The sequence below is a fragment of the Citrus sinensis genome, chromosome 3 (genome assembly GCF_022201045.2).
Source record: "Citrus sinensis cultivar Valencia sweet orange chromosome 3, DVS_A1.0, whole genome shotgun sequence".
NCBI classification, from domain to species: Eukaryota; Viridiplantae; Streptophyta; class Magnoliopsida; order Sapindales; family Rutaceae; genus Citrus; species Citrus sinensis.
In genome coordinates, this window is record NC_068558.1 from 36,773,188 (window position 1) to 36,796,607 (window position 23,420).

The window sequence follows — 23,420 nt, forward strand, 5'->3', positions numbered from 1 at the left end:
TTATTGTTAATATTTATATAAAGGTTGATGCATATGAAAAAGTTAAAATATCAAATAACGTAACATTAAAACTCTTATAGTATATTTCTTGGGAATAGTGATATGTGGTAATTAAAAATTAAGATATAGATAGAATGCATTAATCACTTATTTTATAATTATTATGTTATTTAATAGATGGGTGTCATGTCAATTAAGATTTAGTTAAACTAAATATTCCTTAATTGCGAATTTGTAATAGTACAGGGCCCTCAACTATAATTTACCTAATAAGAAATCGAATTAAGAAACCTTCAGAAAGGCTCTTACGACGCCGAGCTCAAGTTGACGCAGTCGGCTTACCACTCTCATTTATTTTTCCCTCTTCATTACAGTAACAAAACCCTAATTCTTTATTCTCTGACAAAACCCTAATTCAATCTTAAAACAATCAAATTAACGTAAAGAATCGCACGAAAAGCAATAAAATGGAACCAATGAATTTCTTGGTAACAGATTGCGAATCGATATTGTCCGATATTAAACGTCAAGAGAAGCAACTTAAGCGCAAAAGACGGTAATTTCAGTTTTTTCTTTCGCTTTGGTTTTACTTGTTAATGGATAGTGTAATATCTGGGAAAATTTCGGAATTTTTCCTCCAAAAGAATAACATTGAACAATTTAGGGTTAAATAATTTAATAATTTAGAAATTTGGTGGATTGTTTTGCAATCTCAAGTTTAAGATTTTGTGTATGGCTGTTTAGTCTCAGGCTTAGATTATTTTATAGAATGCCAAGACAATGAAAAATAAAGAAAATATGTTTCTGATATGAGTTGTTTTGCATATTGAACCATGTTCTACATTCATTCGGTTATCTCGGATCCGAATAGTTGCCGGGTAGTTATATATGGCGGATGGTAGGATAGAATTTCAGACCGGGCAATAGTAAGTGCCATATTATGAAAACATTTATTGGGTTTCATGAGGCATGGGTGTTACTGCCTGTGCAGGTTGGTTTTGTTTTGTAATCTTGATTATTTTAATGGTTTGTTTGTTGCTTGAAGTGGTCGTTATTTTATGGTTTTTTCATTTATGCATTGGCCCTCTGAAATTGGATTCTTTATTATTTTTGGCTTTTATAGTTTGGTCTCAATTAGAGAATATTAGAATTTGTTGGACCATTTACTGTCTAAATTCTTTACTGCCTGCATCAGAGAGGAGACAACTTGTTGAATGTGGATTCATATTTTGTTTTTGCATTAACATCATTGTGAACGAATTTTTATTTTTTCTTAGCCACTCCTGGGCAACATACTCATTTATCTGGATTTTAGAGTTATATTATTTTGGTTATATATCCTGACCAAATTATTCACTGCAGGTGGTTGATGGGACTCACCCCGTCCAAATCTGAAAAACACTGGTCAAAGGGACCCAAGTTCCTTAAAGAACATAGGTACTTTGTGTGCAGGCTTCTTTCCTATTGGATGTAGTGATCAATGCGCGCGCGCGTGTGTCTCTGCGTGCGTGCGTGTGTGTGTGTGTGGGGGGGGGGGGGGGGGGGGGGGGTATTAATATTTACTTCTTTACAGTAACTTGTTGGAATAAAATGGATTTGGTTTTATTCTGCAGGTCATTGCCCGAATCTCTGCTTAGAGAGGATGATGTAAGTTATATTCTTTTTCAAAAAGATCTCACTACTATTAACCAAAAGTTTCTATCTCAATTGATGATTAGTCATAAACGAAGGTTTGAAGGTTAAGAATGAATTCTTCTGAAATACTGTATAGTTGAGCAAGAAGTATGTTGACATAATGTCACAAATATGCTTCTTGTTCACCTATAAATTTACAGCATGATTAAAGGAATATGTAAAAGATTCACGTTAAGAAGAAACTTCTAGCAATCAAAGCTATGCCACTCTAAAAGCTAATAGGATATATTCCGTTTCTTTATTTTTTTAAATTTAATTGTAGGTTCTATATGTTGCATTGTTTTGCTATTTTCGTCATATAGTTGTATCATTTTATTGCCTTGTCTTGATATCATTGTTGTCTGGTACGGCTTTTGTAAACTTTATATTTACTAGGATGTCCTCCTTTCTTTGAATGGTTTTTGTTTATAATAATTACAAAAAGAAAGACTTGTTCAGGTGGTATGATAAATCTATGCACAGGCCTTGATGTTGATAAAAAAATAAAGGGTTGGCAGTTATTATTTTTACACTTACTTTTGTTTATTTTTTCTTATGAATTTAAGTTTATTATATTTGGTTGAAGAAGAAAATTAAGCTTTATTATTAATTTTAAGTTGATCTTTGTTTATGAGAACCTTCCTTTTTCTTATAATTAGAAAGAAGATATGCTGCAAGGCTGAATTGCAGTTCTCAAATTCTTTTAAATGTTAGGCCAAAAGAATTGAAGTCTCTGGAGTTTGAATGGTTCCCATAAATGTTATGTTTGCTTCGACTTATTCCTAAAATACTTCTTTTGTACAACCTAGGCTATGATATAATTTTGTTCTATCAACATTCGTAATAGCTCCAGCATTAATAAATTTATGTATTTTCTTTTTTTTCTCAGATATTATTTGAGAACGTAAAAACATGTGTTGAAGAGTCCTTTGGTGCATATAGTACTGGAAATGAGCATATTGTTACTCAAGACAATATGCAATTGTTTGATATGCGCAATATAAGAACAATCCTTATCTCATGTCTCGATACTTTGACAAATAAGGGGCTTTACCATATTGCCATGATGCTTACAGGAGGCTTGGTCAAATTTGAGAAAACTCGACGGCAAATGAAAAGAGTTATTAGGGAATCTCTTCCAATCTTCCACAGAAACCGAAATCACCATTGTCGGGAAATTATGTTAAAACAGCTATCCGCACTCCTAAATGACCCAAAAAATTTTAGAGAGAATTGTTTTACATTTTTAACTCCCACACTTCAGTCTCATCATGCTACAATTATCAGGATACTTGATGGACTAGAGGACTTGCCTTATGAGGCCCTGATCACTATGCACAGAAAGCTTAGAGATGTAGGGCGCATGCCTCAGTTACGGCACCATAAACAAAAGCGGAATCGAGGTTATATAATTGAGCAAATAAGGAAAATGAGCAAGAAAATGCTTTCAGAGCTTGGTAAAAGGGATGAACTTCAGGAGCCATTAGGTAAAGCAATGGCTGTGGCTGGCTTATCATTGAAGCTAGAACCAGGCTGTCAAAATTCTTCCGACATGGGATTTCATCAATTTTCACCAGAAATCAAAAACTTGCAAAACGAGATAGTGAAGGCCATTTGGTTGATCAAAACAAAGGTTGGAGCCTCGGAGCTGAAAAATTTGCAGAAAATGTTAGACAGAAATGCAGATCTCTCTAACAAGTGTTTACGAACAGCAATCAAGAAAATGTTAATTGAGTATCTTTTTGAGTGCAGTAATATGGATACCATTCCAAAGTCTTTATTAAAAGCTCTTGCTGTTATTAACGAGAATTCTCGATCTATATCACATAGATGCTTACCAGGAGAGGAAATTGAGCAAGAGGTAGAGTGTGTATTAAGTGTGAGTGCTCAGATGAGGCAGATTGTATGGGATTTTCTTCCTGACTATGAGTTGGATCAGGATTTCACAGATGCATATATGGAGGAATTAGAAGAAAGCGATGACGGTGATGATGATGATAGTAGTGATGGTGATGTTGACAATGATAGTCGGCACCCAGAATTTGGATCCCTTCAAAGTAGTAGGTTTCCTTCTGTTGAATCAGACTACAAAATAGAAGGTATTGGGGAGTCAATGCCCGTTTATTGTACACAACCTGCCTCTGGTACCCAGGAGAATGGATCTTCTGCCCACCTCACTCCCAGTGAGAGGGTCAATGGAAATTCTTTTGGAAAAATTGAACCAGAGGACTGGACCAATGTGGCCACTAATCCCCACGGTACCACTTCTTCCTTGCATTTCCTTGGATCAAGATTTCTTCATGGCAGAGTCAACATGGATATAAGTCAAGGCCAAGCAGAAAGTTCGGGCAAAGTCTTCTCATCAAGAAGTATGGATTTCTTTTCTTCTAATTTTGTTTCTGAGGATACAAAAATTTTTCCCTGCAAGCCAAGCTTATTTAGAAACCAATACCTTGCAATTCAAGAAGCTTGTGATGAGACAAGTATGGTTGCATATAATCTTATTGGTTGCATGCTGGAGAAGTTTGCGCAGGAAGATGAAGTAGATTTAGATTCAAGTGACAGTTCATATCTCAGAGGCTCTTCAACTCAAGAGAATACCCGAGGTATATGCGTTATCTTCCTGGAGATTTTATTATATGCTTAATGTCTTTGCATAGGAAGTCATATTATGTCCTATACATCTTTGCTTTTGCTGAATAGTATAGCATATTTAATTTAAATTACAGCCGTTAGGCATGTTTACATGTGTTGGTTTAGATGATTCCTGTAGTAAGGATGCAAATTCAAGAGGATTGAACCAATCATTGGATTCAACATTGAGTTTTTCTTGTTCAGTCTTTTCGTACGTTGAATAAATAATAACCTGCTCTTGAGTTTCTGTTCTGTTTTTATTGGATAGGATGGAAGATGGATTGGCCTCTTAGTACCACTTAACACATATTTCTTCTGTTATTAAATGTCAAAGTAAAGAATCATGCCTTTCATATTAATGTGCAATTGCAGGAGCAAATCAGACTTCATATGAAGATGTGGGTGGCTCTGATATAGTTCCTATGGTGAAAGAGTTGATGACCTCCTTTTCAAAAAGGTATTTTTGCTTATGCAGTTAGTTTTTATTCCATGTTAAAACTTTAGGCCATGTTAGATGTGGAATTTTGGAACTTACATGATGCATGCTTGTGCGTGTTCTTGTGTACTTAACAAGTTAACATTCATTAATGTCAACTGTTGAATGGTTTTATGGCTGCTAAAATTCAAATCTTATTGTGGGCCTCGGCTCAAGGGAAATTAAATTCTGGCGAAGTGATGCAAAGAAAGTTTTCTAATTTTTGTCTCTCCTTGGTGTGTGGTGTGTAAGAGAAGTGCAGAAACTTCAAATCATCTTTTTCTTCACCGTTTTCTGGCTTCAAAGTTGTGGTATAAGTTGTGCAAAGAAGCTAATTTTTTGTGGGTCATTCCGGGTTCTTGTGCTTCTCTTCTTATGGAGAATTTTTTTGCCTTTGGTAGAGGAAGAAAGGCTAAAACTCTTTGGAAATGTGCAGTGGCAGCACTGTTTTGGGTCATGTGGGAGGAAAGAAATGTTCACATTTTTTAGGGAAAGTGTGGGATAGAATTCATTTTCTGCTTCACTTTGGGCTTTAGTTTCTAAGGAGTTTCAAGATTCATCCTTTTACTTCATACATATAACCTGGGATACGGTTTTGGTTTTGAGATAGGGAGTTATAAATGATTCTAACCTTGCATAGGGGTGATTGGGTATACTTTTGTTTAACATGAATAGTGCTAGTCTTTGTTTTCCAAGTGGACAGCTGGTCCACTATCTATTTTTACATCTTCTTTATTACTACATTTTGCAGTTTCTAATTAAAAAAAAAAATGTTTTATGGCTGCAGTCGAGTAGAAAAATTGAAGAAATTGATGGGTGCCTGATAAGCATTCAAATTAAGTTTCACTGGACAGTTTAATAGAGTTGGAGGTTATTTGAAAACCTTCGGTTTTGAATAATCAAGATTTGCCGCCAACAATTCTTTTTGAGTAACATCTGGGTTTGACTGGATATAAGAGCCTTATAAAGGAAAGATCATCGAAGTTTGCCAGTTACCACCATTTCACGGGTATCTGTCTATTCACTGGAAGACAGTATTCATGGTAGTCCAATGAGATTTCTCTTTCATTAATCCACGTCACCTCTGATTCTTGCAGGTGTTGGCTCTATCGATGATTACTGAAAATTATACAAGAAGTCATCACTAAGTAGTATCCATTGTTTTCAAATCGGCCCGGAAATATGGAATCCATCAATGCATTCTGTCTTCTTAAACGACGTGGAAATATGGAATCTATCAGAGCATTCTATCTTATTTCTTCTTTTTAGATATATCCAACAAATATTAAATATGTTTATGAATTCATTCAATTTATGTAATTGCTTCCTTTTTTTTTAATGAATTCATTCAATTTATGTAATTGCTTCTTTTGGCAACAAAATTTTCCAAAAATATAGGGATGAGAAGCATTAGCAATTGAAAGTTCTTCGTGTTATTTATACACGTACAGGTGGATATTACAAGAAATTCCAAAATAGATGGGATAAAATTGCTCACAAGTCACTACCAATTTTATAAGAAAAATATTGCTTATTTTCAGTTTGCATTTCGCGCCTCGTGGAACGTATTACGCCTTGGCTTAGAAGAAAAGGTCTCAGATTAGGTCTCAGATTATATTTCCTAATGTCAGTGATCTACATTCAAAATGTCAAATAGCTTACCTATAAATAGATCAACAAATTCAAAGTACCACACCAGGGAAACCTGATACAATTTAACCAATTTCCCATCTGTAACATGGTACATAGCTCACAGCCTCACACCACTTTGATTTTTACGCCCAACCAACTAAAACGCTACTTCGATACAGGTGTAAATCATAACAAGGTTCATGTAATGTTCTTGGAGGCATTGTCACTTTCCTTGAAAGCAATACAATCTCATTTTATCCATATTTTACAGCAAAACAGGTATTATCACCTTATTAACTGGCATCAATTTCCCCAAACGTTGTCCCAAGCTTCTCCTGGTGCAGCCTTTGGTCCCTCAAGAAAGTTTTGGTTTCCATGCATGTTATTGGGTCCAGGGAGTGGGGGTCCATTTGGACCGTTAACTTTTTTAGGCTTTGTTTTGATTCCAAGCAGCCGCAATACAAATCTAGCGAGTTCTCCGTACAACATACCAGAGCGATCAAAAAGCTGTAGAAAATCACATCACGAAACAGTGCAACTTAGCAGAAATACCACTGACAGGAAATAAGGTACCATGAAATCCATGTCAAAGAGTTTTGAAAAATGGCGCTTGACTGCAGATGACGACAAGTATATGATAGAAAGTCAACGCGCCAGAAGCTACCAAAGCTGTCTCGGCATCGTAGGAACCAGTTAAGATTTTAAAGGTTTGATTTATAATGAAGTTGGGCAATCAAAAAAGATGACAGCTAATTCTATACTTACTCATCAAATAAACAGAAAGATTCAAGGGAAATACCTGAAGAAGTGCAGTCATGAACAAGTGGAAAGCCTGCGTATTCTGATCAATAAGAATTGATATCCGGCCAAAAAAATTTACCACACCTTGCATCTGTCATCACAGAAAAAACAGTGAATAACTGCAGGCAGGAAAAGTAAATCCCACAAATAACTTATTATAGTTGATCAACTCATTGCACAAAAGTTAATCACATTTTTCTCGTTCTTTCATTTTGAATCAAATAATATGTGAGGCTAAAGACCAGATCATAATCCAAAACTATTAAAAACTGACAGCTTCATCCAACCATCTCTAGTTATCTAATTTCATATTCTTAGACAGAACAGAGAAAACAATCTCGGACATGCAAACTCCCTCTTTATATCATTTGTGCTTCAAATACAAGTTCAGTGAATTTATATTCTGTCTGATGCATTTCATGGACATCCATAGAAAGTCGATTCACCGTGAAAATAACCAAGTGATACTAATAGTTGGACTTAAGTTGCTATTAGATTTTACATCAATCAAGGGGTTTAAAGACTGACATTAATTGTTTGAAAAATGAAAAAGGAAGAAAGAAACCTTTAAAATGCCACAAGGAACAAAAGCTGTAATTTGTCATGTAGAGCGGCTCTAGTGGGAAACCAAAAGTCTAAAGCCATATTTAAGAAAAACATGAAAAACAATAATCTATAGTAATGATGTATTAACAAGGGTAGAAACCAATCACAAAATTGCATAGGTTATAAAACTGTAACAGTATATTGGAGCAAATTATGGTTGAAATCCAGAATATGTATTTCTACAGCTTCCAGACAGTACAGCAGCAAAAATACCCCAATTCTTGAAGGCAGGAAATGTTTAGGTTGGCAATCAAGTGGATATTGTGTTTACTTTACATGTGGAATGGATTTGAAAACGCATGTAGGTGTTGCATGTTTGTTGGACAAAAAATATAAGCATCCTTAAAATTGGTAAATATATATGTTATTCCTCTAAGAGGTGAACTAGTGTAAGCAAAATTATGGCCTTACCACTCGAAGAGCTGATATCCAAAAGCCAGGAGGAGATGAAGGAGCACCATATGGATCATTTGGATCTTGAGCTCCTCCATAAGGACCACCCATGCCCATTCCATAACCACCCATCGGTCCTCCAAAACCACTATTATACATTCCGCCTCCGTACATCCCAGAAGATCCATAAAGCCCACCATAGCCTCCCCTATACATGCTGTTACCATACATCCCTCCACCATACAAGCCACCTCCATACGTTCCCCCGCCATATGAACCATACATTCCTGACCCTAAGCTGGAATTATAGTTCATAGTTGACCCGTAACCTACATTACCAGGGGAAAAAGGGAAAAGAGAAATCAAAACAAAGTTAGGTGTTGTATTGAACCACTCAGTACCTCTTATCATTTTGCGCATGACAAACAATCATATTTAAAAAAAGGCTCCATTAATTAAACCATTCATAAAAATATACTGAATACACAGCAAGTAACAGAAGGCAGAGATCTTCCTCCATAAAAAGATATCACTAGAATTATATCCCGACAAAGACCCATTATTTACCTCCATAGTTGTTGGTACCTCCATAGCTCGTACTTCCATAATTTTGCTCCCAGGGTCTTGAGGGAAGAGGCCTACCAACAGCGTTTCTATTGACAGTTGCAGTCCTATCAGAAGCAGAAACAATTTCTCCCGGATTTGCAGTTCCTGAAGACTCAACTACATCACTTGTATTGCCAGCTGACGGGGGCTTAAAAGGTGTAGGCCCAGAAGCCGCACCTGCCCGCTCCCAAGGTTTCGGAGGCGGACTACTAGCTGCAACACCGAACACATTGAATTTCAAAATCCATGAGAAAATATACAATTAATAACCCATCCAAATCAGATTATAACAAGTAATCACCAACAAATTTGCAAATTCAACTCAAGAAAATACATTATAAAAAATTAACAACTATAAATACGAATTGATAGTTGCCTATGGATTCTCAAAGCATATACCTTAAATCAATGATTCAACCCAAAGAGCTCCAGACACCTTGTTATCCCAAAAATTAACAAAGAAAAAAAAATCAATTTTTTCCTTTCAATAAAAACAAAAGACACGATTTTTCTGAAAGAAATATTCTCAGCAGTCAAGAAAAGAGCGCCTAATAAAATTCAACCAATCAATACATTAACAAAACCCTAAGTAACCGTACAGAGAAATTGAGGGACAAAAAAAAAAAAAGCAAGCAATCAATATCTGCACATACGAAAGTAAATTAATTAAAATCACACAATTATATAAAAAAATTGATCGGCAGAATTGATTTGAACGAATTTAATTTTGTTGTTCAACAAACCTGGTGGTTGTGGCGGATTCGATTCCATTGTAACAGCAGAGAAACGACATCACATTGAACTGAATGATATACTAAACGACGATGCCTATTACCGGAGCGCCCCGTCTATTTTATAATATTTTTTTATTTTATTAATAATGTGATGGAATGATCCAGGTCAAAGTCTCCCTTGCGCGTGGGCTCCACCCCGCAGTGGGCATCTTTACGCCGTCGTTTGATTACATAAGTATTACTGTTATGTTATGGGACAAAATTATGGACCACATACAAAATATTTTATTATTGCTAATTTTTTCACGTGATTTAAACCAAACCAAATCATCAATTAAAAGAAAAAATATTAAATGAATAAATTCAATTAAAAAATTTTATGCTTTATTGATTGTGGAACTTATTTCTACACCAAACCAAGAACATGTACTTGAATGATGACACAATATGGGAGCACTTAATATTTAATTGTATTAAGAAAGATTTGTTCACATTTAACGTGTGGGGATGTCAAAATGAATATATTAAGAATATGTATTTCCCATTTAATAATTTTATGAATCTATTCATTTCAAAGCATCTCCTACCAAAGCACTATTAGACATGCTAATAATAGACAAGTCACTCGTCATCACAAAATAAACCAAATGATAAAACTTCAATTTTTTTTTTCAGCAAAATTAACATGTAAACTTATGTACAGACTTGACAAGAGGGTATCAGCCATCAGGGAACCATAGAACCTTAGCACCTGAATCTATTCTACAACTATTACTATTTCTACATATACAGCAGACCTATACATTACCATATATATGAACTGTAATCTAAAACTTCATATTCCCCCTTATTGACTCTTCCAGCGAAGGATTCTCCACTGTTTACCATTTCTAGTCACTGAACTTGGAAATGGTTTGGTGGGTTTTGGAGAGACTATGGCCCACTTGCAACCTCTCTGGGTATAATTATCACCTTGTATGAAAGCTGGAGCTCATCTCGTCTTTCTATGAAACGCCCGCCAAGAAGCAATTGCTACTTCCTGCCAAGAAGCAGTTGCTGCTTCCGGAGCTGCCCACATTGCAAGAGATATCCCGAACAAGGAACCTCACACTTCTTTTGCCCAAGGATTCCAATATGTCGAAGCATTCCTGCAAATCCGAATCACTGACAAGCATCACCCATTCCTCTTCGTCGTCTAAATACTTGAGCTGAAATGTACCATTTTGCAGTTTGAGCCTCCTTGCAACTTCCTCGTACAGTTGGAAACACCCTGCAGAAGGATCAAACTTGAACCGGATAATATCTTCTTTATAAGTAGCTTTTACAATTATTTTGGAACCGATGTCATCAGAGCCTGGATGGATTTTTAAGTGCTTTCCCTCCTCAAAACTTGGAGAGCTTACTGAACTAGCATGCACCAATGAGCCAGAGCCGTTTGATGAGTCTGTCGTGCTTGAAGTAGTAGGCTGGTTATTTTCAATAATTCCATCATCACCTTCCCTTCTGGTATCCATATTGTCAGCAGCAGCCAAGGGATTTGAGCTTTGGGACACAAAGTGGCAGTCAGAACTCTCTAATTGTAAGCCATTCTTGTTGCGTGCCCCTTTTTCTCCTCCTTTTGCATAATAAGAAACCATGGAAGCAGTGTCAGGAGAATCCCAAGCTGCTGTTCCAAGCCTAGCTTGCCAAAATGGTCCTGCATCTGTCAAAATCAACTTGGAATCTTCACTACAATCAATCAGATTGACGCTAGATTTATTTAGCTCTCCCTTAGAGCTATTTTGAATGAGCATACTCAGAGGCCCTACTTGGTTTTTGTCCACACTACACTCATCTTCCTCCACTTTAACCACAAACTTCTCCCCATCAATACTAAGTGTTGGAGGTATAGATGTTGAATCTTTGGTTATTGACTCAGAATTCCTGACAGGCATGTTTTTGTCAGGGTGGAGTGAACTTTTTTGAGCATCAAATTCTTGAATTATTGAGCCAGCTGCCACAAAACCACCTGTTGTTGGGTCAAACTTTAATCCACCTTCCACGCCCTGAACAGAGTTGAGAACTGTTTGTATTTTCTTCAGTGAGCGGTTCACCTTGTTTATCTTGCGAGATGGCCATCTGGAGATCCCATGTTGTCTGCATATCCTTTTCAGTGTGGTGGGGCAGACTACAAAAAGAGATATTCAAAATGTTAGCTACTGTTGTTTAAAGTGGGCAAAACAATGGCAATAATTCTATTTTATACTATAATGACTAGTTTTTATGGCAATTCAAGGCCATCACTTCAAACTTATACAAGATAACTGTTAGTATCAACCATTATCTGCCAATTCAGAATGTCTGTAGTATTTATCTTTAATTTAGCATGAAAAACTGTATAAACTATGTTTACAACATTGAAAAGTCGAAAGGTCAAAATAGTGCTTATCCAGCCAAAGAAGGATCCTTGATGGTGTTTCAAACATAGAACTACATATTTCCTAACCCCCACCCCAACATTAACTGGGTCACTAAAAAGTCAGAAGATTGAAAACATGTTATGTTGCGCTTGTCATCAGAAGACTGTTCTGTTACTATTACGTGATGCAACTGGTGAAAAAATATACCAATTAATTAGATAAGACTAAATTCACCTTTCTGGAGATAGGAGTATCTTTAACTTATTACAGGAAAGATAATTATGCATGATAACTTTTCCGGTTGAAGTCTAAACAAAATTTTGCCTTACTAATTTTCTAAGAAAACGATAAACAAATAAAAGATACATGCACTCTCTCTGATTTGGTGATCAACATCAAACATGACTAAACTGCCTATTGACAGGATCAATTAATTATTAAGAATATGCAAGAATGTGAAATGTTAGATCTCACCCCCAATGCTTTTTGCAGCATCCTTAAGACTCCCAGAAAAGTATTGCTGAAGAACACTTAAGCTCACATTTTTCTCTGCAGTACTCCTTTTCTTCTCCATAGGCCTTCTCGATCCACTCATTACCTGCAATGAATGTACAAAATTGAGCCCAAAAATATAAATAATTTGCTTACACATACTTACATATTATTCATCACATACTTATTCATTCATTTCATGACCAACAGGAGTGCTTCATGAAACCAAGGGAAACTAATGGATACAAAGAGGGGGGGGGAACGAATTTCTCTCTCTCCATACAAGTCTAAAGCCAACTAGAAAGATCAAAGATGACAACCCAATTCAATTGGCACGCCTACTACACGAAGACTATCATGTCACTATGCGCACACACATACACAATTACACATAACGCAAATTAAACAAAAAATAACATGCTTTTTGAATTCTAGAAAGTGAATGACTAATTGATCAAAAGAAGATTGAAGAATATGTTAAAGAACAATACCTGTTCAGAAGGACCATCTGCTTCAAGACCACTTTTGGAATTAGACACACTCAAGGTGATTTTCTCAATTGAATTAAAGTCGCTATCCGATAAAGCAGACTGGGAGTTTCTCCTAGACATCACCATTGGCGGAAAGTTAGACACTACTTCCTTCTGAAACCCAAATTTAGAGCCTTCATCCTGTATTAATTCTGCATCTGAAACTGTTCTCAAACTCCTACACATTCTCTGCATTGTACCGGAGAGATTATTCAACAGGAGTTGCTGTTCAGAACTCCCTTTTATTGTAACTGGGAGAAAGAATTCAAGTATATAATCATCATCACCGGTGTAGGTGCTCCTTAGCCTAATCGCAACAGCAGCATTCAGGCCAAACTTGCGTGCATGATGGACGAGTGGAAATTCAGTTATATCATATAACTTTACATCAGGGAAGAAGAAGGGATGATTTGATTGAAGTGCTTTTCCAGCTACACCTTGTCCTTCCTCGAGATAATGCTCAGAACATGCATGCACAAATCCTTGCATATCACTATCATTAACATAACAAGCTGTACCCTCGATGCATAGAACGCTTTTTCCATCTGAACTGGTATTACTATGTCTAACACGTACTTTAATAACTTCGTCCACAGCTTCCTCATCGTAATTACAGGGAATCCATGTTAGAGCCAGTGGCAATCTATGTGCATGGCATACAGCTCGTAGAACATCAGTTATCTCAGCTAAGGCTGCCTTTTGATTCCTTGAGATGTTCTGGAAAATAACAGAAAATCTTAAAGAAAGCAGAGCATTGCAGAATAAATAGTGATCATAGATAGATTTTTCTTCTTCTACCCAAATTTAAAACAAATAAACGAATAAAGAAATCTCTTATTTTAATTTCAACCACAAATATAAAAGTGGCAAGAAAAAAGATTTACAAGTTCTGATGAAACCTGGGGAAGAAGACGAGGAGGAGCAGTAGTCCTTAAATTAACAGCCTGCAAACAATGAAATTGAACATCTCTCATATTAACATCCAATTCCATTCTAAAATTTGCCATCATCCATCCACAAGGAATAACTAGATAATACATAATGTAGATTTAATTATAAAGTCCTTAAATTAACAGCCTGCAAACAATCATCATGAACTGGGGAGTTGCCTCATAAGCTTTGTACAATGAGCTATCATGCACATAGTTTTTCCGAATTTATAACCCAACCATTTAAGTCAAATCCGGAAGCACTTGTTTAATTCCATAACATCTACCGAGGCAGTAATTACCGTAAAAATTGATGCAAATGAACTTTTTTTTTCCCTTGTTTTCTCATGAGAACCTAGAAAAAACATATGCTACCTAAAACTATAATAAGACATCAATGCAATGACTCCAGCCGACAATTGAATATTTTTCATAACAAATTAGACTACCTTATGTTTGTGTTAAATATAAATATATACATACATACAAACACTCGACTAAGGGCTTTTAGATGTTTCCTTGTAAAAACTCGGTACTCATAATAACCCCACCAATACAGACTGATAAAAGAAATTTTATTTAGTTGCAGTGTATTGGGACCTGTTCAAACCAGGGCATCAAAGTGACTCTTTCAAAAGAACACTATATATTTTTCCCGTCATACGACAATCCCCCTCCATCCAATAGAAAAGAACAAAGTTCAAATGCAAAATAAGAATGGCCAGGCCAACAATAATTTGTATTGACTCACAGAATCACATAACAGGGAAGAGAAAGAAAACAAGGTAATATCAGGGGGGATATGAACTCACCTGAAGCGCATTACAAATATTTTCAATCTCTGCATCAAAATTTGGCTTCTCTTTTACAGAAACAATTTCCAGCACGGCAGAACACGATATCTCCGGAAACTGAAAAACTGGTAAGGCAATACAACTACGAACAGCATGATTAACTGCATGTGTCACCCTCGCATACTCAGCCTCATTGTAATAAGCAACATTTGAAGTCCATTCAGGAACTTTAGACGAGAATACACGACCGGGAAGCCCAAGGAAGGTACCCGGTTTTGCTTCTGCAGAAAAGGTAAATTTCCTAGACACTTCACGATACCCTGCGAGCATTTGATCAAGCAAGTACGGCTGGTCAGAAGTGCTCAAGATATAATCATCTCCCTGCTTTCTTGGAACCCAAACTTGTGCCAAAATGCCCCCTCCGGACGACAATTTAAAAAAGGACAATGCCCTAAGCATCTTCTCATCAAGTGATGGCGGAACTGGCCTACAAATCATAGAATTAGACATATTCGTGTTGTTTTCTCGATAAACGCCACTACTTTGTTTTGGGACCAAATCATCAGCATCATTAGTATCAATTGGATAACAGTCGGTGCTTGTTTGCTGAAAACCTATCCTGTCTCCACGATCGAATGAACTCTCCATAGCATTTGATGTACCACCACCCTCAGAAGCTACAGAAGAATTTGATGCCATGACATTCGATGTGTCAAAAGAGGCACAAGGTGTTGACTGAAATGACGAAAATCCATAGGAGGCAAACATCTGATCTGTCACAGAGGGGCTGTTGCACCATCCAGCATAAGCATCAAAATTCAAGAGGTCCGAGAAGTTGTTGAACAGATCCCCAGAATTTGAGCTCCTTGTACCACAATCCAATGGTGCCAGGTTCTCCATAGGTGCTCTTGGAGAAGCCCAATAACCAGTCCCCTTTTCTTTAGGTGAAAAGGGGTGTTCCATTTTCAATTAAAATCCCTCTTCCAACTCAATTCAGAAAACGTTAAGAGTTCTAGCAAAAAGCATTCACTCGACACAGCCTTTACTTCCTTTATCTCTCTTCTGATTTGCTTCTGAAGACTCCTAAACATCAGCATAAGTTCCAACAATTTTTTGCTCTGTGCTGAAATTTGTAAATTGTCCCCTTTAAACAAACAACTCAAGTTTACAAATAAACCCACTCTTTCCCCAGTGAAACTGTGCTAACCCTGCAGTACCCACACACCAAATCACACTTCCATTATATACATAACACAAACCAAATAAGAACAAAATAAAAAACCAATCACAAAACAGATCACATAAAGTCTGATTTCGCTATCTAAAATCTGATTTCTATAAATAGCAATAAAAATTTATGACACTGACCTCCAGTGGATGACTACCAAATTCACAGTCTCCAAAGCTGCCACAAAACACTGCAAGAAAAGTCCAAACCTTTCAATCAACAATGACTCACAGAACCCACCTCAGATTCACATATGGAGAGGAAGCCATGTGACCATATCAAAAAACAACGAACACCGAGTTCTAGAACACAAGTGAAACAAAACAAACATAAAATATACATGGATTTTGATAGTCAGACATGTGGATATGCTTAGAGATTACAACTGCAGGCAATTACTTGCACAAATTCAAATGAAATTCAGCTGACGTTTACATATACTAGTAACTGTGTAAACCAAGAACTTGCAGAAAAAATGTAAATAGATGAAATTCAAATAAAATTCAAGGGAAATGAACCGGTTCTTCTATTCAAGACCAAGTTCATAAAACTTTCTGAGAAAATACATACCTTTAACACAAATTAATCCGCCCCAAGGGGCGTGGCCAAGTGGATTCTATTTGGCTAACCTTCCGAGTTCCAATCTTTGAGGAGGCTTGGGTTACAAAACATATGTAGGCTCTGCCTACCCCACCTTCTAAAAAAAAAATTAAAAAAAACACTTAACCTGAATATCAATATATTCAAATGGGTAAGCTAACAAATGGCAAGAAAATGCATAAATTTATAAAATTCAAATGAAATTTATTAGTGCATCAACTGGGTATGCTAAGAAATGACAAGAAAAATATTTTAAAAAAAAATTACAAAATGCAAGTGAAATTTAGGTGAAATGAATCAGAACTTCTATTCAAGACCAAATTCACAAAATTAAGGGACAAACCCATCACACAGTAAATCCAAATGTTAGTATAAGCAAATGGGTATTTCAAGAAATGTCCAAAAAGTCAGAGAATTGATGAAATTTGACCGGAAAAAATAAAGACCAAATACACTCTCACCCACAATAAAGATTAGAAAAGGAAAAAAAAAAGCATTTTTTTTATCCTAACTTTACTTAATTGAGTAAGCAATCCAAAAGAATACCGACCCAATAAAAAAAATAAAATTCCTCGAAACTCAGCAAACTACGTTTGTAGAAAAGACCAAGAAATCAATCAACAGAGTAGAAGTTCTACCTTTGTAAGAAAGAGAAAGTGAGGTGGTGGTGATGATGAGTAATTCACTTACTATAAAAGGAAACCCTAAACGGTGGGTGTTTATTGTGCAACTAATTAAAAGAAATCAGCATCATCTGCTGTCAGTCTTTTGCCAAAAATAGAACATTTTCTGTTCCAAAGGGGGTTGGTAATGGTGCCTGAAAATGTATTTATATTTTTATTTTGATTACACAGACAGAGAGAAACACACCCAGTTTCGTTTGGTCTTGTAGATCCATAAAATAGTTTAAAATACTTGGTGGCTTTTATTACAACGAGCAATTAGATGTCCAAAATTACCTAAATTACCCTTGATTTGGTATACAATTATTGTGGTCTACGGCATTTGCCTTTATTTTTTACTTTGATTTCCATTTATCTGAAATATTTTCATGATTTTGTCTTATTTCTAATTTGACCTCTTTGTAATTTCCACCGTAAGTAATTTGGCTTATGTTTTCAGTTAAAACCTTCCCCACAAAAGGTGCAAATCAAGGGGGTGGGTTATATGTGAAAGAGTAATGGTATTCTAAATTTTTTATCCTAAATTTCAATGTAAATGATATATTATTTATTGATTATTTGATAATTTTTTTATAAAATCTAAGTAAATTAATTGTATTATTCTCACTAATCAATTGATGAGTACCGCATCATTAGGGATAACTGTTTATGATAAAAATTTTGAGATATGTATCACTATGTGAAAATCATTTGTAATAATCAATAACATTTTTAAAAAATAACAAACTGCAATTAAATTGTAAAAAAATGGTCAATAATACAACGCCACATTAGGCGCAAATAGGCATATTAGATTCAATTTAAATATCCTCTCATAATTGGATTATATATGAGTTTTGGAAACTTTTAAAATATAAGTATTTTTATTTATGTATGATTAATATTTACTTAACTACCATATTCTCATTTATTAACTACTAATTATATCAGTTTATTTGTTCAGATAAAAGATCAGAACATCCAATATTATGTTTATTGTAACAAAAATAAGTTGGTTAATAGTTAACTAGACTTTTAGAATTAAATTAATGCAAGGAGAGATAAAATAAAAGATGTAATACAAGATTTTATTGTGTTCTTATTACTTCTTGTTAATCTAGCTTTGTACTTACAAAGTATTTACTTTTTATGAGATAATTTTGTACCTTGTGATGTGTTATATTAGTTAGCGTCGAGCATCCATTAAAAGTATTCCATGTAAAAGTATTTCAGTGATATAATTTTACATAGTGTGAACGAGTTTCAAATGTTTGATCAATGACCAATAGAATACCTGTCATCCCACAAAATTACTTAAACCCCTACATGTAATCTAATCATGCAAAATCTCACTAAGGATGGAAATTTTTTCTATTGAGATAGATTCTGTGGGATTCCATCCCGTTTGGGATGAGATTGAAACATACTTTTACATCCCAAATTAAAGTGGGATGGAATAAGGATAAAAAATAAGTTATGTCTTTACTTATGGGATGAGAGAAGAACCAACTAAAAAATCTTATCATGTCCTATATATCCCATTAATAATATAATTTTAAAACTATTCTAACTTTTTAATTATTTTATGAGTGACACTATTGGCACCCCTCTATATCTCTTACAAAACCCCATGTTTTGTATTTACAAGTTTATCCTTTATATTTTAAATTATATTGAAAAAAAAAATTACCTAATCAAACACATCTCCGTTGTTTTCTTAGTCTTTTTCTCCATTATAAGCCCTTTAAATCTACAAAATTTGAAAAAATAATGAATTTTCATAGAATAAGATTTTGATCTAAATATAAACTAAGTTTCTGTAGGAAAGCTAATTTGATGAAGTTTGTTCACTTAGGCCAAGTTTTTTTCTTTAATTTTTTGGAATATGCATATACTTGTCTTTATATATATACTTAGGTTATTACCTACTAAGAAAAAGTAAGAGAGATGGAGATTAAAATCAGAAATTCATGAATGCTAACGCATGAAGAAATTGAAAATGATTTGAATATATATATATAGAGTGGGGTGAGAGAGAGCGCCCTGATAGAAGTTCTTTTTTTTTATATTTTCTAGAAGTACTATGTAGGGGCTCATTAAGAAAGTGCAGCAAATAAGGGTTATTTTAAAAATTAAAAAGAATATAAATAGAAAAATGGGTTTGAAGAGAATGTTAGAGGTGTGCCAATAGTCCAACTTTTATTTTATAATTTTAACCTAAGTAATGTTCAAAGTTGAAACCTAAAGGCTGAAATTAAATAATAAAAGTAATATAATTAAAAATTGAAGTGCCAGCCAAAAGCCGCAACTAAAATTAATTTGTTATATTTTTTATGGTCAAAATATAAGTTGGTTACTATCCAAATTTATAGTTTTTGAAGTGTAAGTCTTAACATTAATGTGCAATGGAAGCGAACAAGCAATTAAAAAATGTTAACATAAAATTGTATTCGAACATATATATAGTCAAAATAAAATTATTATTTGATTATTTTACTTTGTATTTATTCAAAAAAATTGTTATATTGAATTACGATGATCCTTAAAAGAAAAAAATTTTATATTTATTTATTTACATTCGAAACCGTTCAGGATAATGCAATATCAAGAAATATTTAATGGGATGGAATTAGGACAAATTTTTGTTCTAAAAAAAAAAAAGGGATGGGAATGAAATAATTTTTTTATCATACTTTCATATACAAGGACAAAATCAGTATTGGAAAATCTCGTCCTATCACATCCCATTGCCAATCCTAAATCTTATTGTATTTTAACCCCAGTCATGTTCTCACATCTCACTTGGACTAAAATATCCCTAAGTCTTTTTTACTTTCTTTTGAATCCATACAAACGCTATAATTTGAAATATACTATTTAGATGTGTTTGGCATAGCATTATATACTAGTATAACTCGATTCCCTTGAGTTTGAATAGGTATGGACTCATTTTTTAATAGTAATAATAATATTAATTAATTAATAATTAATAAGCATGAGAAGCCATACCATAATTTATCATCGACGAGCATCATTGTCTTTGTATTCTAATATTGTTTAAATTAAATTTGTTACCATTAAGATTATGGTGATTAGTTCTACCCATAAAAATCAATGAACTGGTATTCTATTATCAAAATTTGATTATGTTAAGAGTAAAATTTTTCTACTATCCTTAAAACTAAATTTTCGACAACCTTTAATTGTTATGATATGAAAACAATACGACTTTGATTAGTGTAGTAGTACTTGAAGACAAGTGAGAATTGAACATATTTAGTGGAATATAAAACTCCAAAATAATTATATTTATAGTATAATAAGTTCTTGATAACTACAAAGTATTAACACAAAATCTTTCAATGGATGAACTAAAATTTGAAGGGCAAAAAAGGGTGTTCATTAAAATACGTATAAAATTTGGGGTCGTCTTTGGAAATAGCCAATCTTGTGGGTTAAATAATATTTTAAGACTTTTGAGGGGCCATATTATGTGTTATATTATATGGTCAGTCCTTATTATTATTATTATTATTATTTTTAACTTATGTTGTCAACAATCCTTGAGGATATAAGATTGGCAAAAACCAAGAGACGGAAATGTTATGTAGTTTAAAAAGTTAATATACACTAATTATGTACGATTAATATGGTTCAATTATCATTAAGTTAATGAAACCTTAAAAAAAAGAAAAAAAGAAAAGGAAGATTTGAATTTTTCATCCTTCGTTAAATAATTCAACAGCATGATCTTCCCTTAATTATGATAAAACATGAAAGAGAAAAGACTATAGATTAATAATTGCCGTCTAATGATACTTATCTTCTTCTATCATTCTCCTTTGTATTGTAATACCCATAATTATTTATTTTAAATTTATAAACCAAGATAGTGGATTCTCTTTTAAATTTAGGATTATACCATAATACGAATTTAATAACTAATTGTAAATATATCAATCATAATTGAAAAAATAATAAATGAACTATTTTAAAAAATTGATTAAAAACTTTGAATGCACTTATTTTTTCAATTATGAAAGCAAAATGCTTCCAATACCATTTCAATTCAACAATATTAGTCTCACTAAGACTTGCATCAAACACAAAAATATTTTAAATGTGTGATCATAATTGAGAGAATAAATCAAATAAAGAGACATGATTAGGTGCACAACTATACATTTGACAAATTATGCTTAAGGATTGTAAGATCCATTGCACAGCAGCCCCAATCATACCTTATTAGCACTCAATTAATCTTCTCAAGTAAATACTAAAGGAATTATGATATCAAAAGATCCCAAGTCATAATTCTCCACAAAAACATAGTAAGAAGTCAATAATGCAATCATTTAAAAAAAAGGGGGGGGGTTAATATTGTCTTTTCAAAAGCCGAATGTCAAAGAGGGATTTTAGTGGGGAAAAATGATAGTGGGGCAAGCGATCGACACGTGTAACAACGACCAAATACTGGATCTTGGAATCTTTAAGCAAGTAAGAGAGGAAAGCAAAATTTTATTAGAGAATTAGATTCTAAAGGTGCTTTTAAAATCAGCTCAAAGCAATAAAAATCAGCAAGCTGTCTCCTTCAAAAATTAAAAGCACTTATTTTAATAGCGGTGGTGAGCGGAGACGTGCAACAACAGAAGTTAAAGAGGCATTGACAATTGAGGTAAAGCCGTAAGCACTTAACATTTTGGCGGCTGCTTCTGCTTTTTAAATTGATTTTGTGGGGCCCGTTTAGAAATTGACTGCTCCATCCGTTATGAAAACATAACGGAGTTGGGTAATATGAACGCGAGGGGCCCGATGGGACTCCCACGTGACATACAAGTCCAAAATTTATGGACTTGCCATTATACCCTTATTAGAAAATATAACCGCACTTTATGCGGTTTTAAAAAAAAATTTAATATTATTTTTTTTATTTTATATTTGATAAAATTAATAAAAAAAATGAATGAATTTTTTTTAAGATGAGACAATCTTATAAAAAATAAAAAAAGTTATTAACTAGTAATAAAAAAGCAACGCAAGATAAAGAATAAAATGAGAGAATATATCATAAAATAATTTTATTTATTCCAATTATGTGTGTACAAAAGAAAAGATGAGTTTATCTTTTATAGTTATATAATCACTTCATGAAATTAATAAAAAATTATAGATCATAATTTCTTATGAGATAGTAGGAGTTATATGGAAGCTAAATATTGATAATGAGAGATAACGAGGAGAGTAAGAGATATATGTTATGAACATCTACATTTATTTTAATAAATTCATAACACTCCCTATTGGATGTTCATTACAAAGAATATGTCTCATTAAAATCTTTACTTAATTGTTATTGTATAATAACAATCAAATTAATTATGAGAAGATGAAAAGTCAAATTTAAAAGAAAATTTCTCTATTTATTAGATAATAGATAATATACAAATATGAGAAATGGTGATGCCACATCATTTTCTCAAGTCTCAATTTTATATATATATAGATCGACAAATCCTAAGTTACAGTTAACGTAACATACAGTCCGGTGAATATTGACCGTTTAATTTGTTAGAATCTAACCAGAATCCAATCCGTCAGACCATATTAAATTTACCGGAAAGTAGCGACAAGTGGTAAGGTAATTATCTTAGCATTTTTTAAAATAATTATTTATTTTCTCTGTTGATTTTATCATGAGGTTGATCGCATAGTAAAACTTGTACGCGTTACGTTCGGTTTTATAATACAATGTTACAGATCAAAGTTTACATTCGAATAAATCATCTTATAAGTCCATGATTGCAGATGCCTTTGAATAAAAATATGGTTCCGACACTAATAATGTTACTAATAATGCATTGATTTTAATATGTTATCATAGTCAGATCACCAAACCCTAAATAAATTCAACTAATATAATTAATTATAATCTAACAATGGTCAACTTTAATACGAGTGAGAACCCTAAAATTGCACACGATAAATACAACATATATCCACTTACGTTTCAAATTTTGACGGAACAAACTTTTTGTGTGTTATGGAATAATAATAATAATAATAATAAAATGGGATTAAAGACAATGTTTCAAAAATGTGGCTCCACTTTCTATAATTAGAAATTCTTTTGAAAACATGCTTACCTTTTCAATTCAATTTTATTTCTTTAATGTGATTCCATGCTTTCATTAACGATTATATATGATTTTAAAGGGTAAAATTTCGTTTAGT

The 23,420-nt window shown here is 33.8% G+C and overlaps 3 protein-coding genes across 15 annotated transcripts; 1 reads left to right on the plus strand and 2 right to left on the minus strand.

Moving 5' to 3' along the window:
• Nucleotides 1–314: 314 nt before the first annotated feature.
• Nucleotides 315–6,227, plus strand: LOC102610692 (uncharacterized). Of its 6 annotated transcripts, none has more exons than XR_370777.3 (6): nucleotides 315–556; nucleotides 1,363–1,437; nucleotides 1,614–1,647; nucleotides 2,564–4,043; nucleotides 4,199–4,280; nucleotides 4,681–4,765. XR_370777.3 is itself a non-coding variant. In XM_006478765.4 (6 exons), exons 1-6 carry the CDS (start codon nucleotides 468–470, stop codon nucleotides 5,605–5,607), a joined length of 2,037 nt encoding a protein of 678 aa, XP_006478828.2. In that variant the 5' UTR covers nucleotides 315–467; the 3' UTR covers nucleotides 5,608–6,227. The 6 variants fall into 6 exon arrangements, 5 of the variants coding, with proteins under 5 accessions (XP_006478828.2, XP_052293670.1, XP_052293671.1 ...); XM_006478765.4 differs by adding an exon at nucleotides 5,571–6,227 and having other exon boundaries at nucleotides 2,564–4,280; XM_052437710.1 differs by adding an exon at nucleotides 5,881–6,227 and having other exon boundaries at nucleotides 2,564–4,280.
• A 203-nt stretch (nucleotides 6,228–6,430) lies between these two features.
• Nucleotides 6,431–9,713, minus strand: LOC102611206 (peroxisomal membrane protein 13-like). Its single transcript, XM_006478766.4, has 5 exons — nucleotides 9,565–9,713; nucleotides 8,783–9,034; nucleotides 8,234–8,544; nucleotides 7,215–7,307; nucleotides 6,431–6,922 (listed from the first exon to the last, which is right to left on the minus strand). Exons 1-5 carry the CDS (start codon nucleotides 9,590–9,592, stop codon nucleotides 6,719–6,721), a joined length of 888 nt encoding a protein of 295 aa, XP_006478829.2. The 5' UTR covers nucleotides 9,593–9,713; the 3' UTR covers nucleotides 6,431–6,718.
• Nucleotides 9,714–10,194: 481 nt separating this feature from the next.
• LOC102611491 (protein NLP9-like) lies at nucleotides 10,195–17,428 on the minus strand. 8 transcript variants are annotated; one of them, XM_006478769.4, is made up of 8 exons: nucleotides 17,218–17,428; nucleotides 16,498–16,624; nucleotides 16,068–16,117; nucleotides 14,718–15,907; nucleotides 13,861–13,920; nucleotides 12,938–13,693; nucleotides 12,429–12,552; nucleotides 10,195–11,722 (listed from the first exon to the last, which is right to left on the minus strand). In XM_006478769.4, exons 4-8 carry the CDS (start codon nucleotides 15,660–15,662, stop codon nucleotides 10,560–10,562), a joined length of 3,048 nt encoding a protein of 1,015 aa, XP_006478832.2. In that variant the 5' UTR covers nucleotides 15,663–15,907; nucleotides 16,068–16,117; nucleotides 16,498–16,624; nucleotides 17,218–17,428; the 3' UTR covers nucleotides 10,195–10,559. The 8 variants fall into 8 exon arrangements, with proteins under 8 accessions (XP_006478832.2, XP_006478831.2, XP_052293668.1 ...); XM_006478768.4 differs by having other exon boundaries at nucleotides 16,498–16,621; nucleotides 17,166–17,428; XM_052437708.1 differs by having other exon boundaries at nucleotides 16,068–16,229; nucleotides 16,498–16,621; nucleotides 17,166–17,428.
• Nucleotides 17,429–23,420: the final 5,992 nt, after the last annotated feature.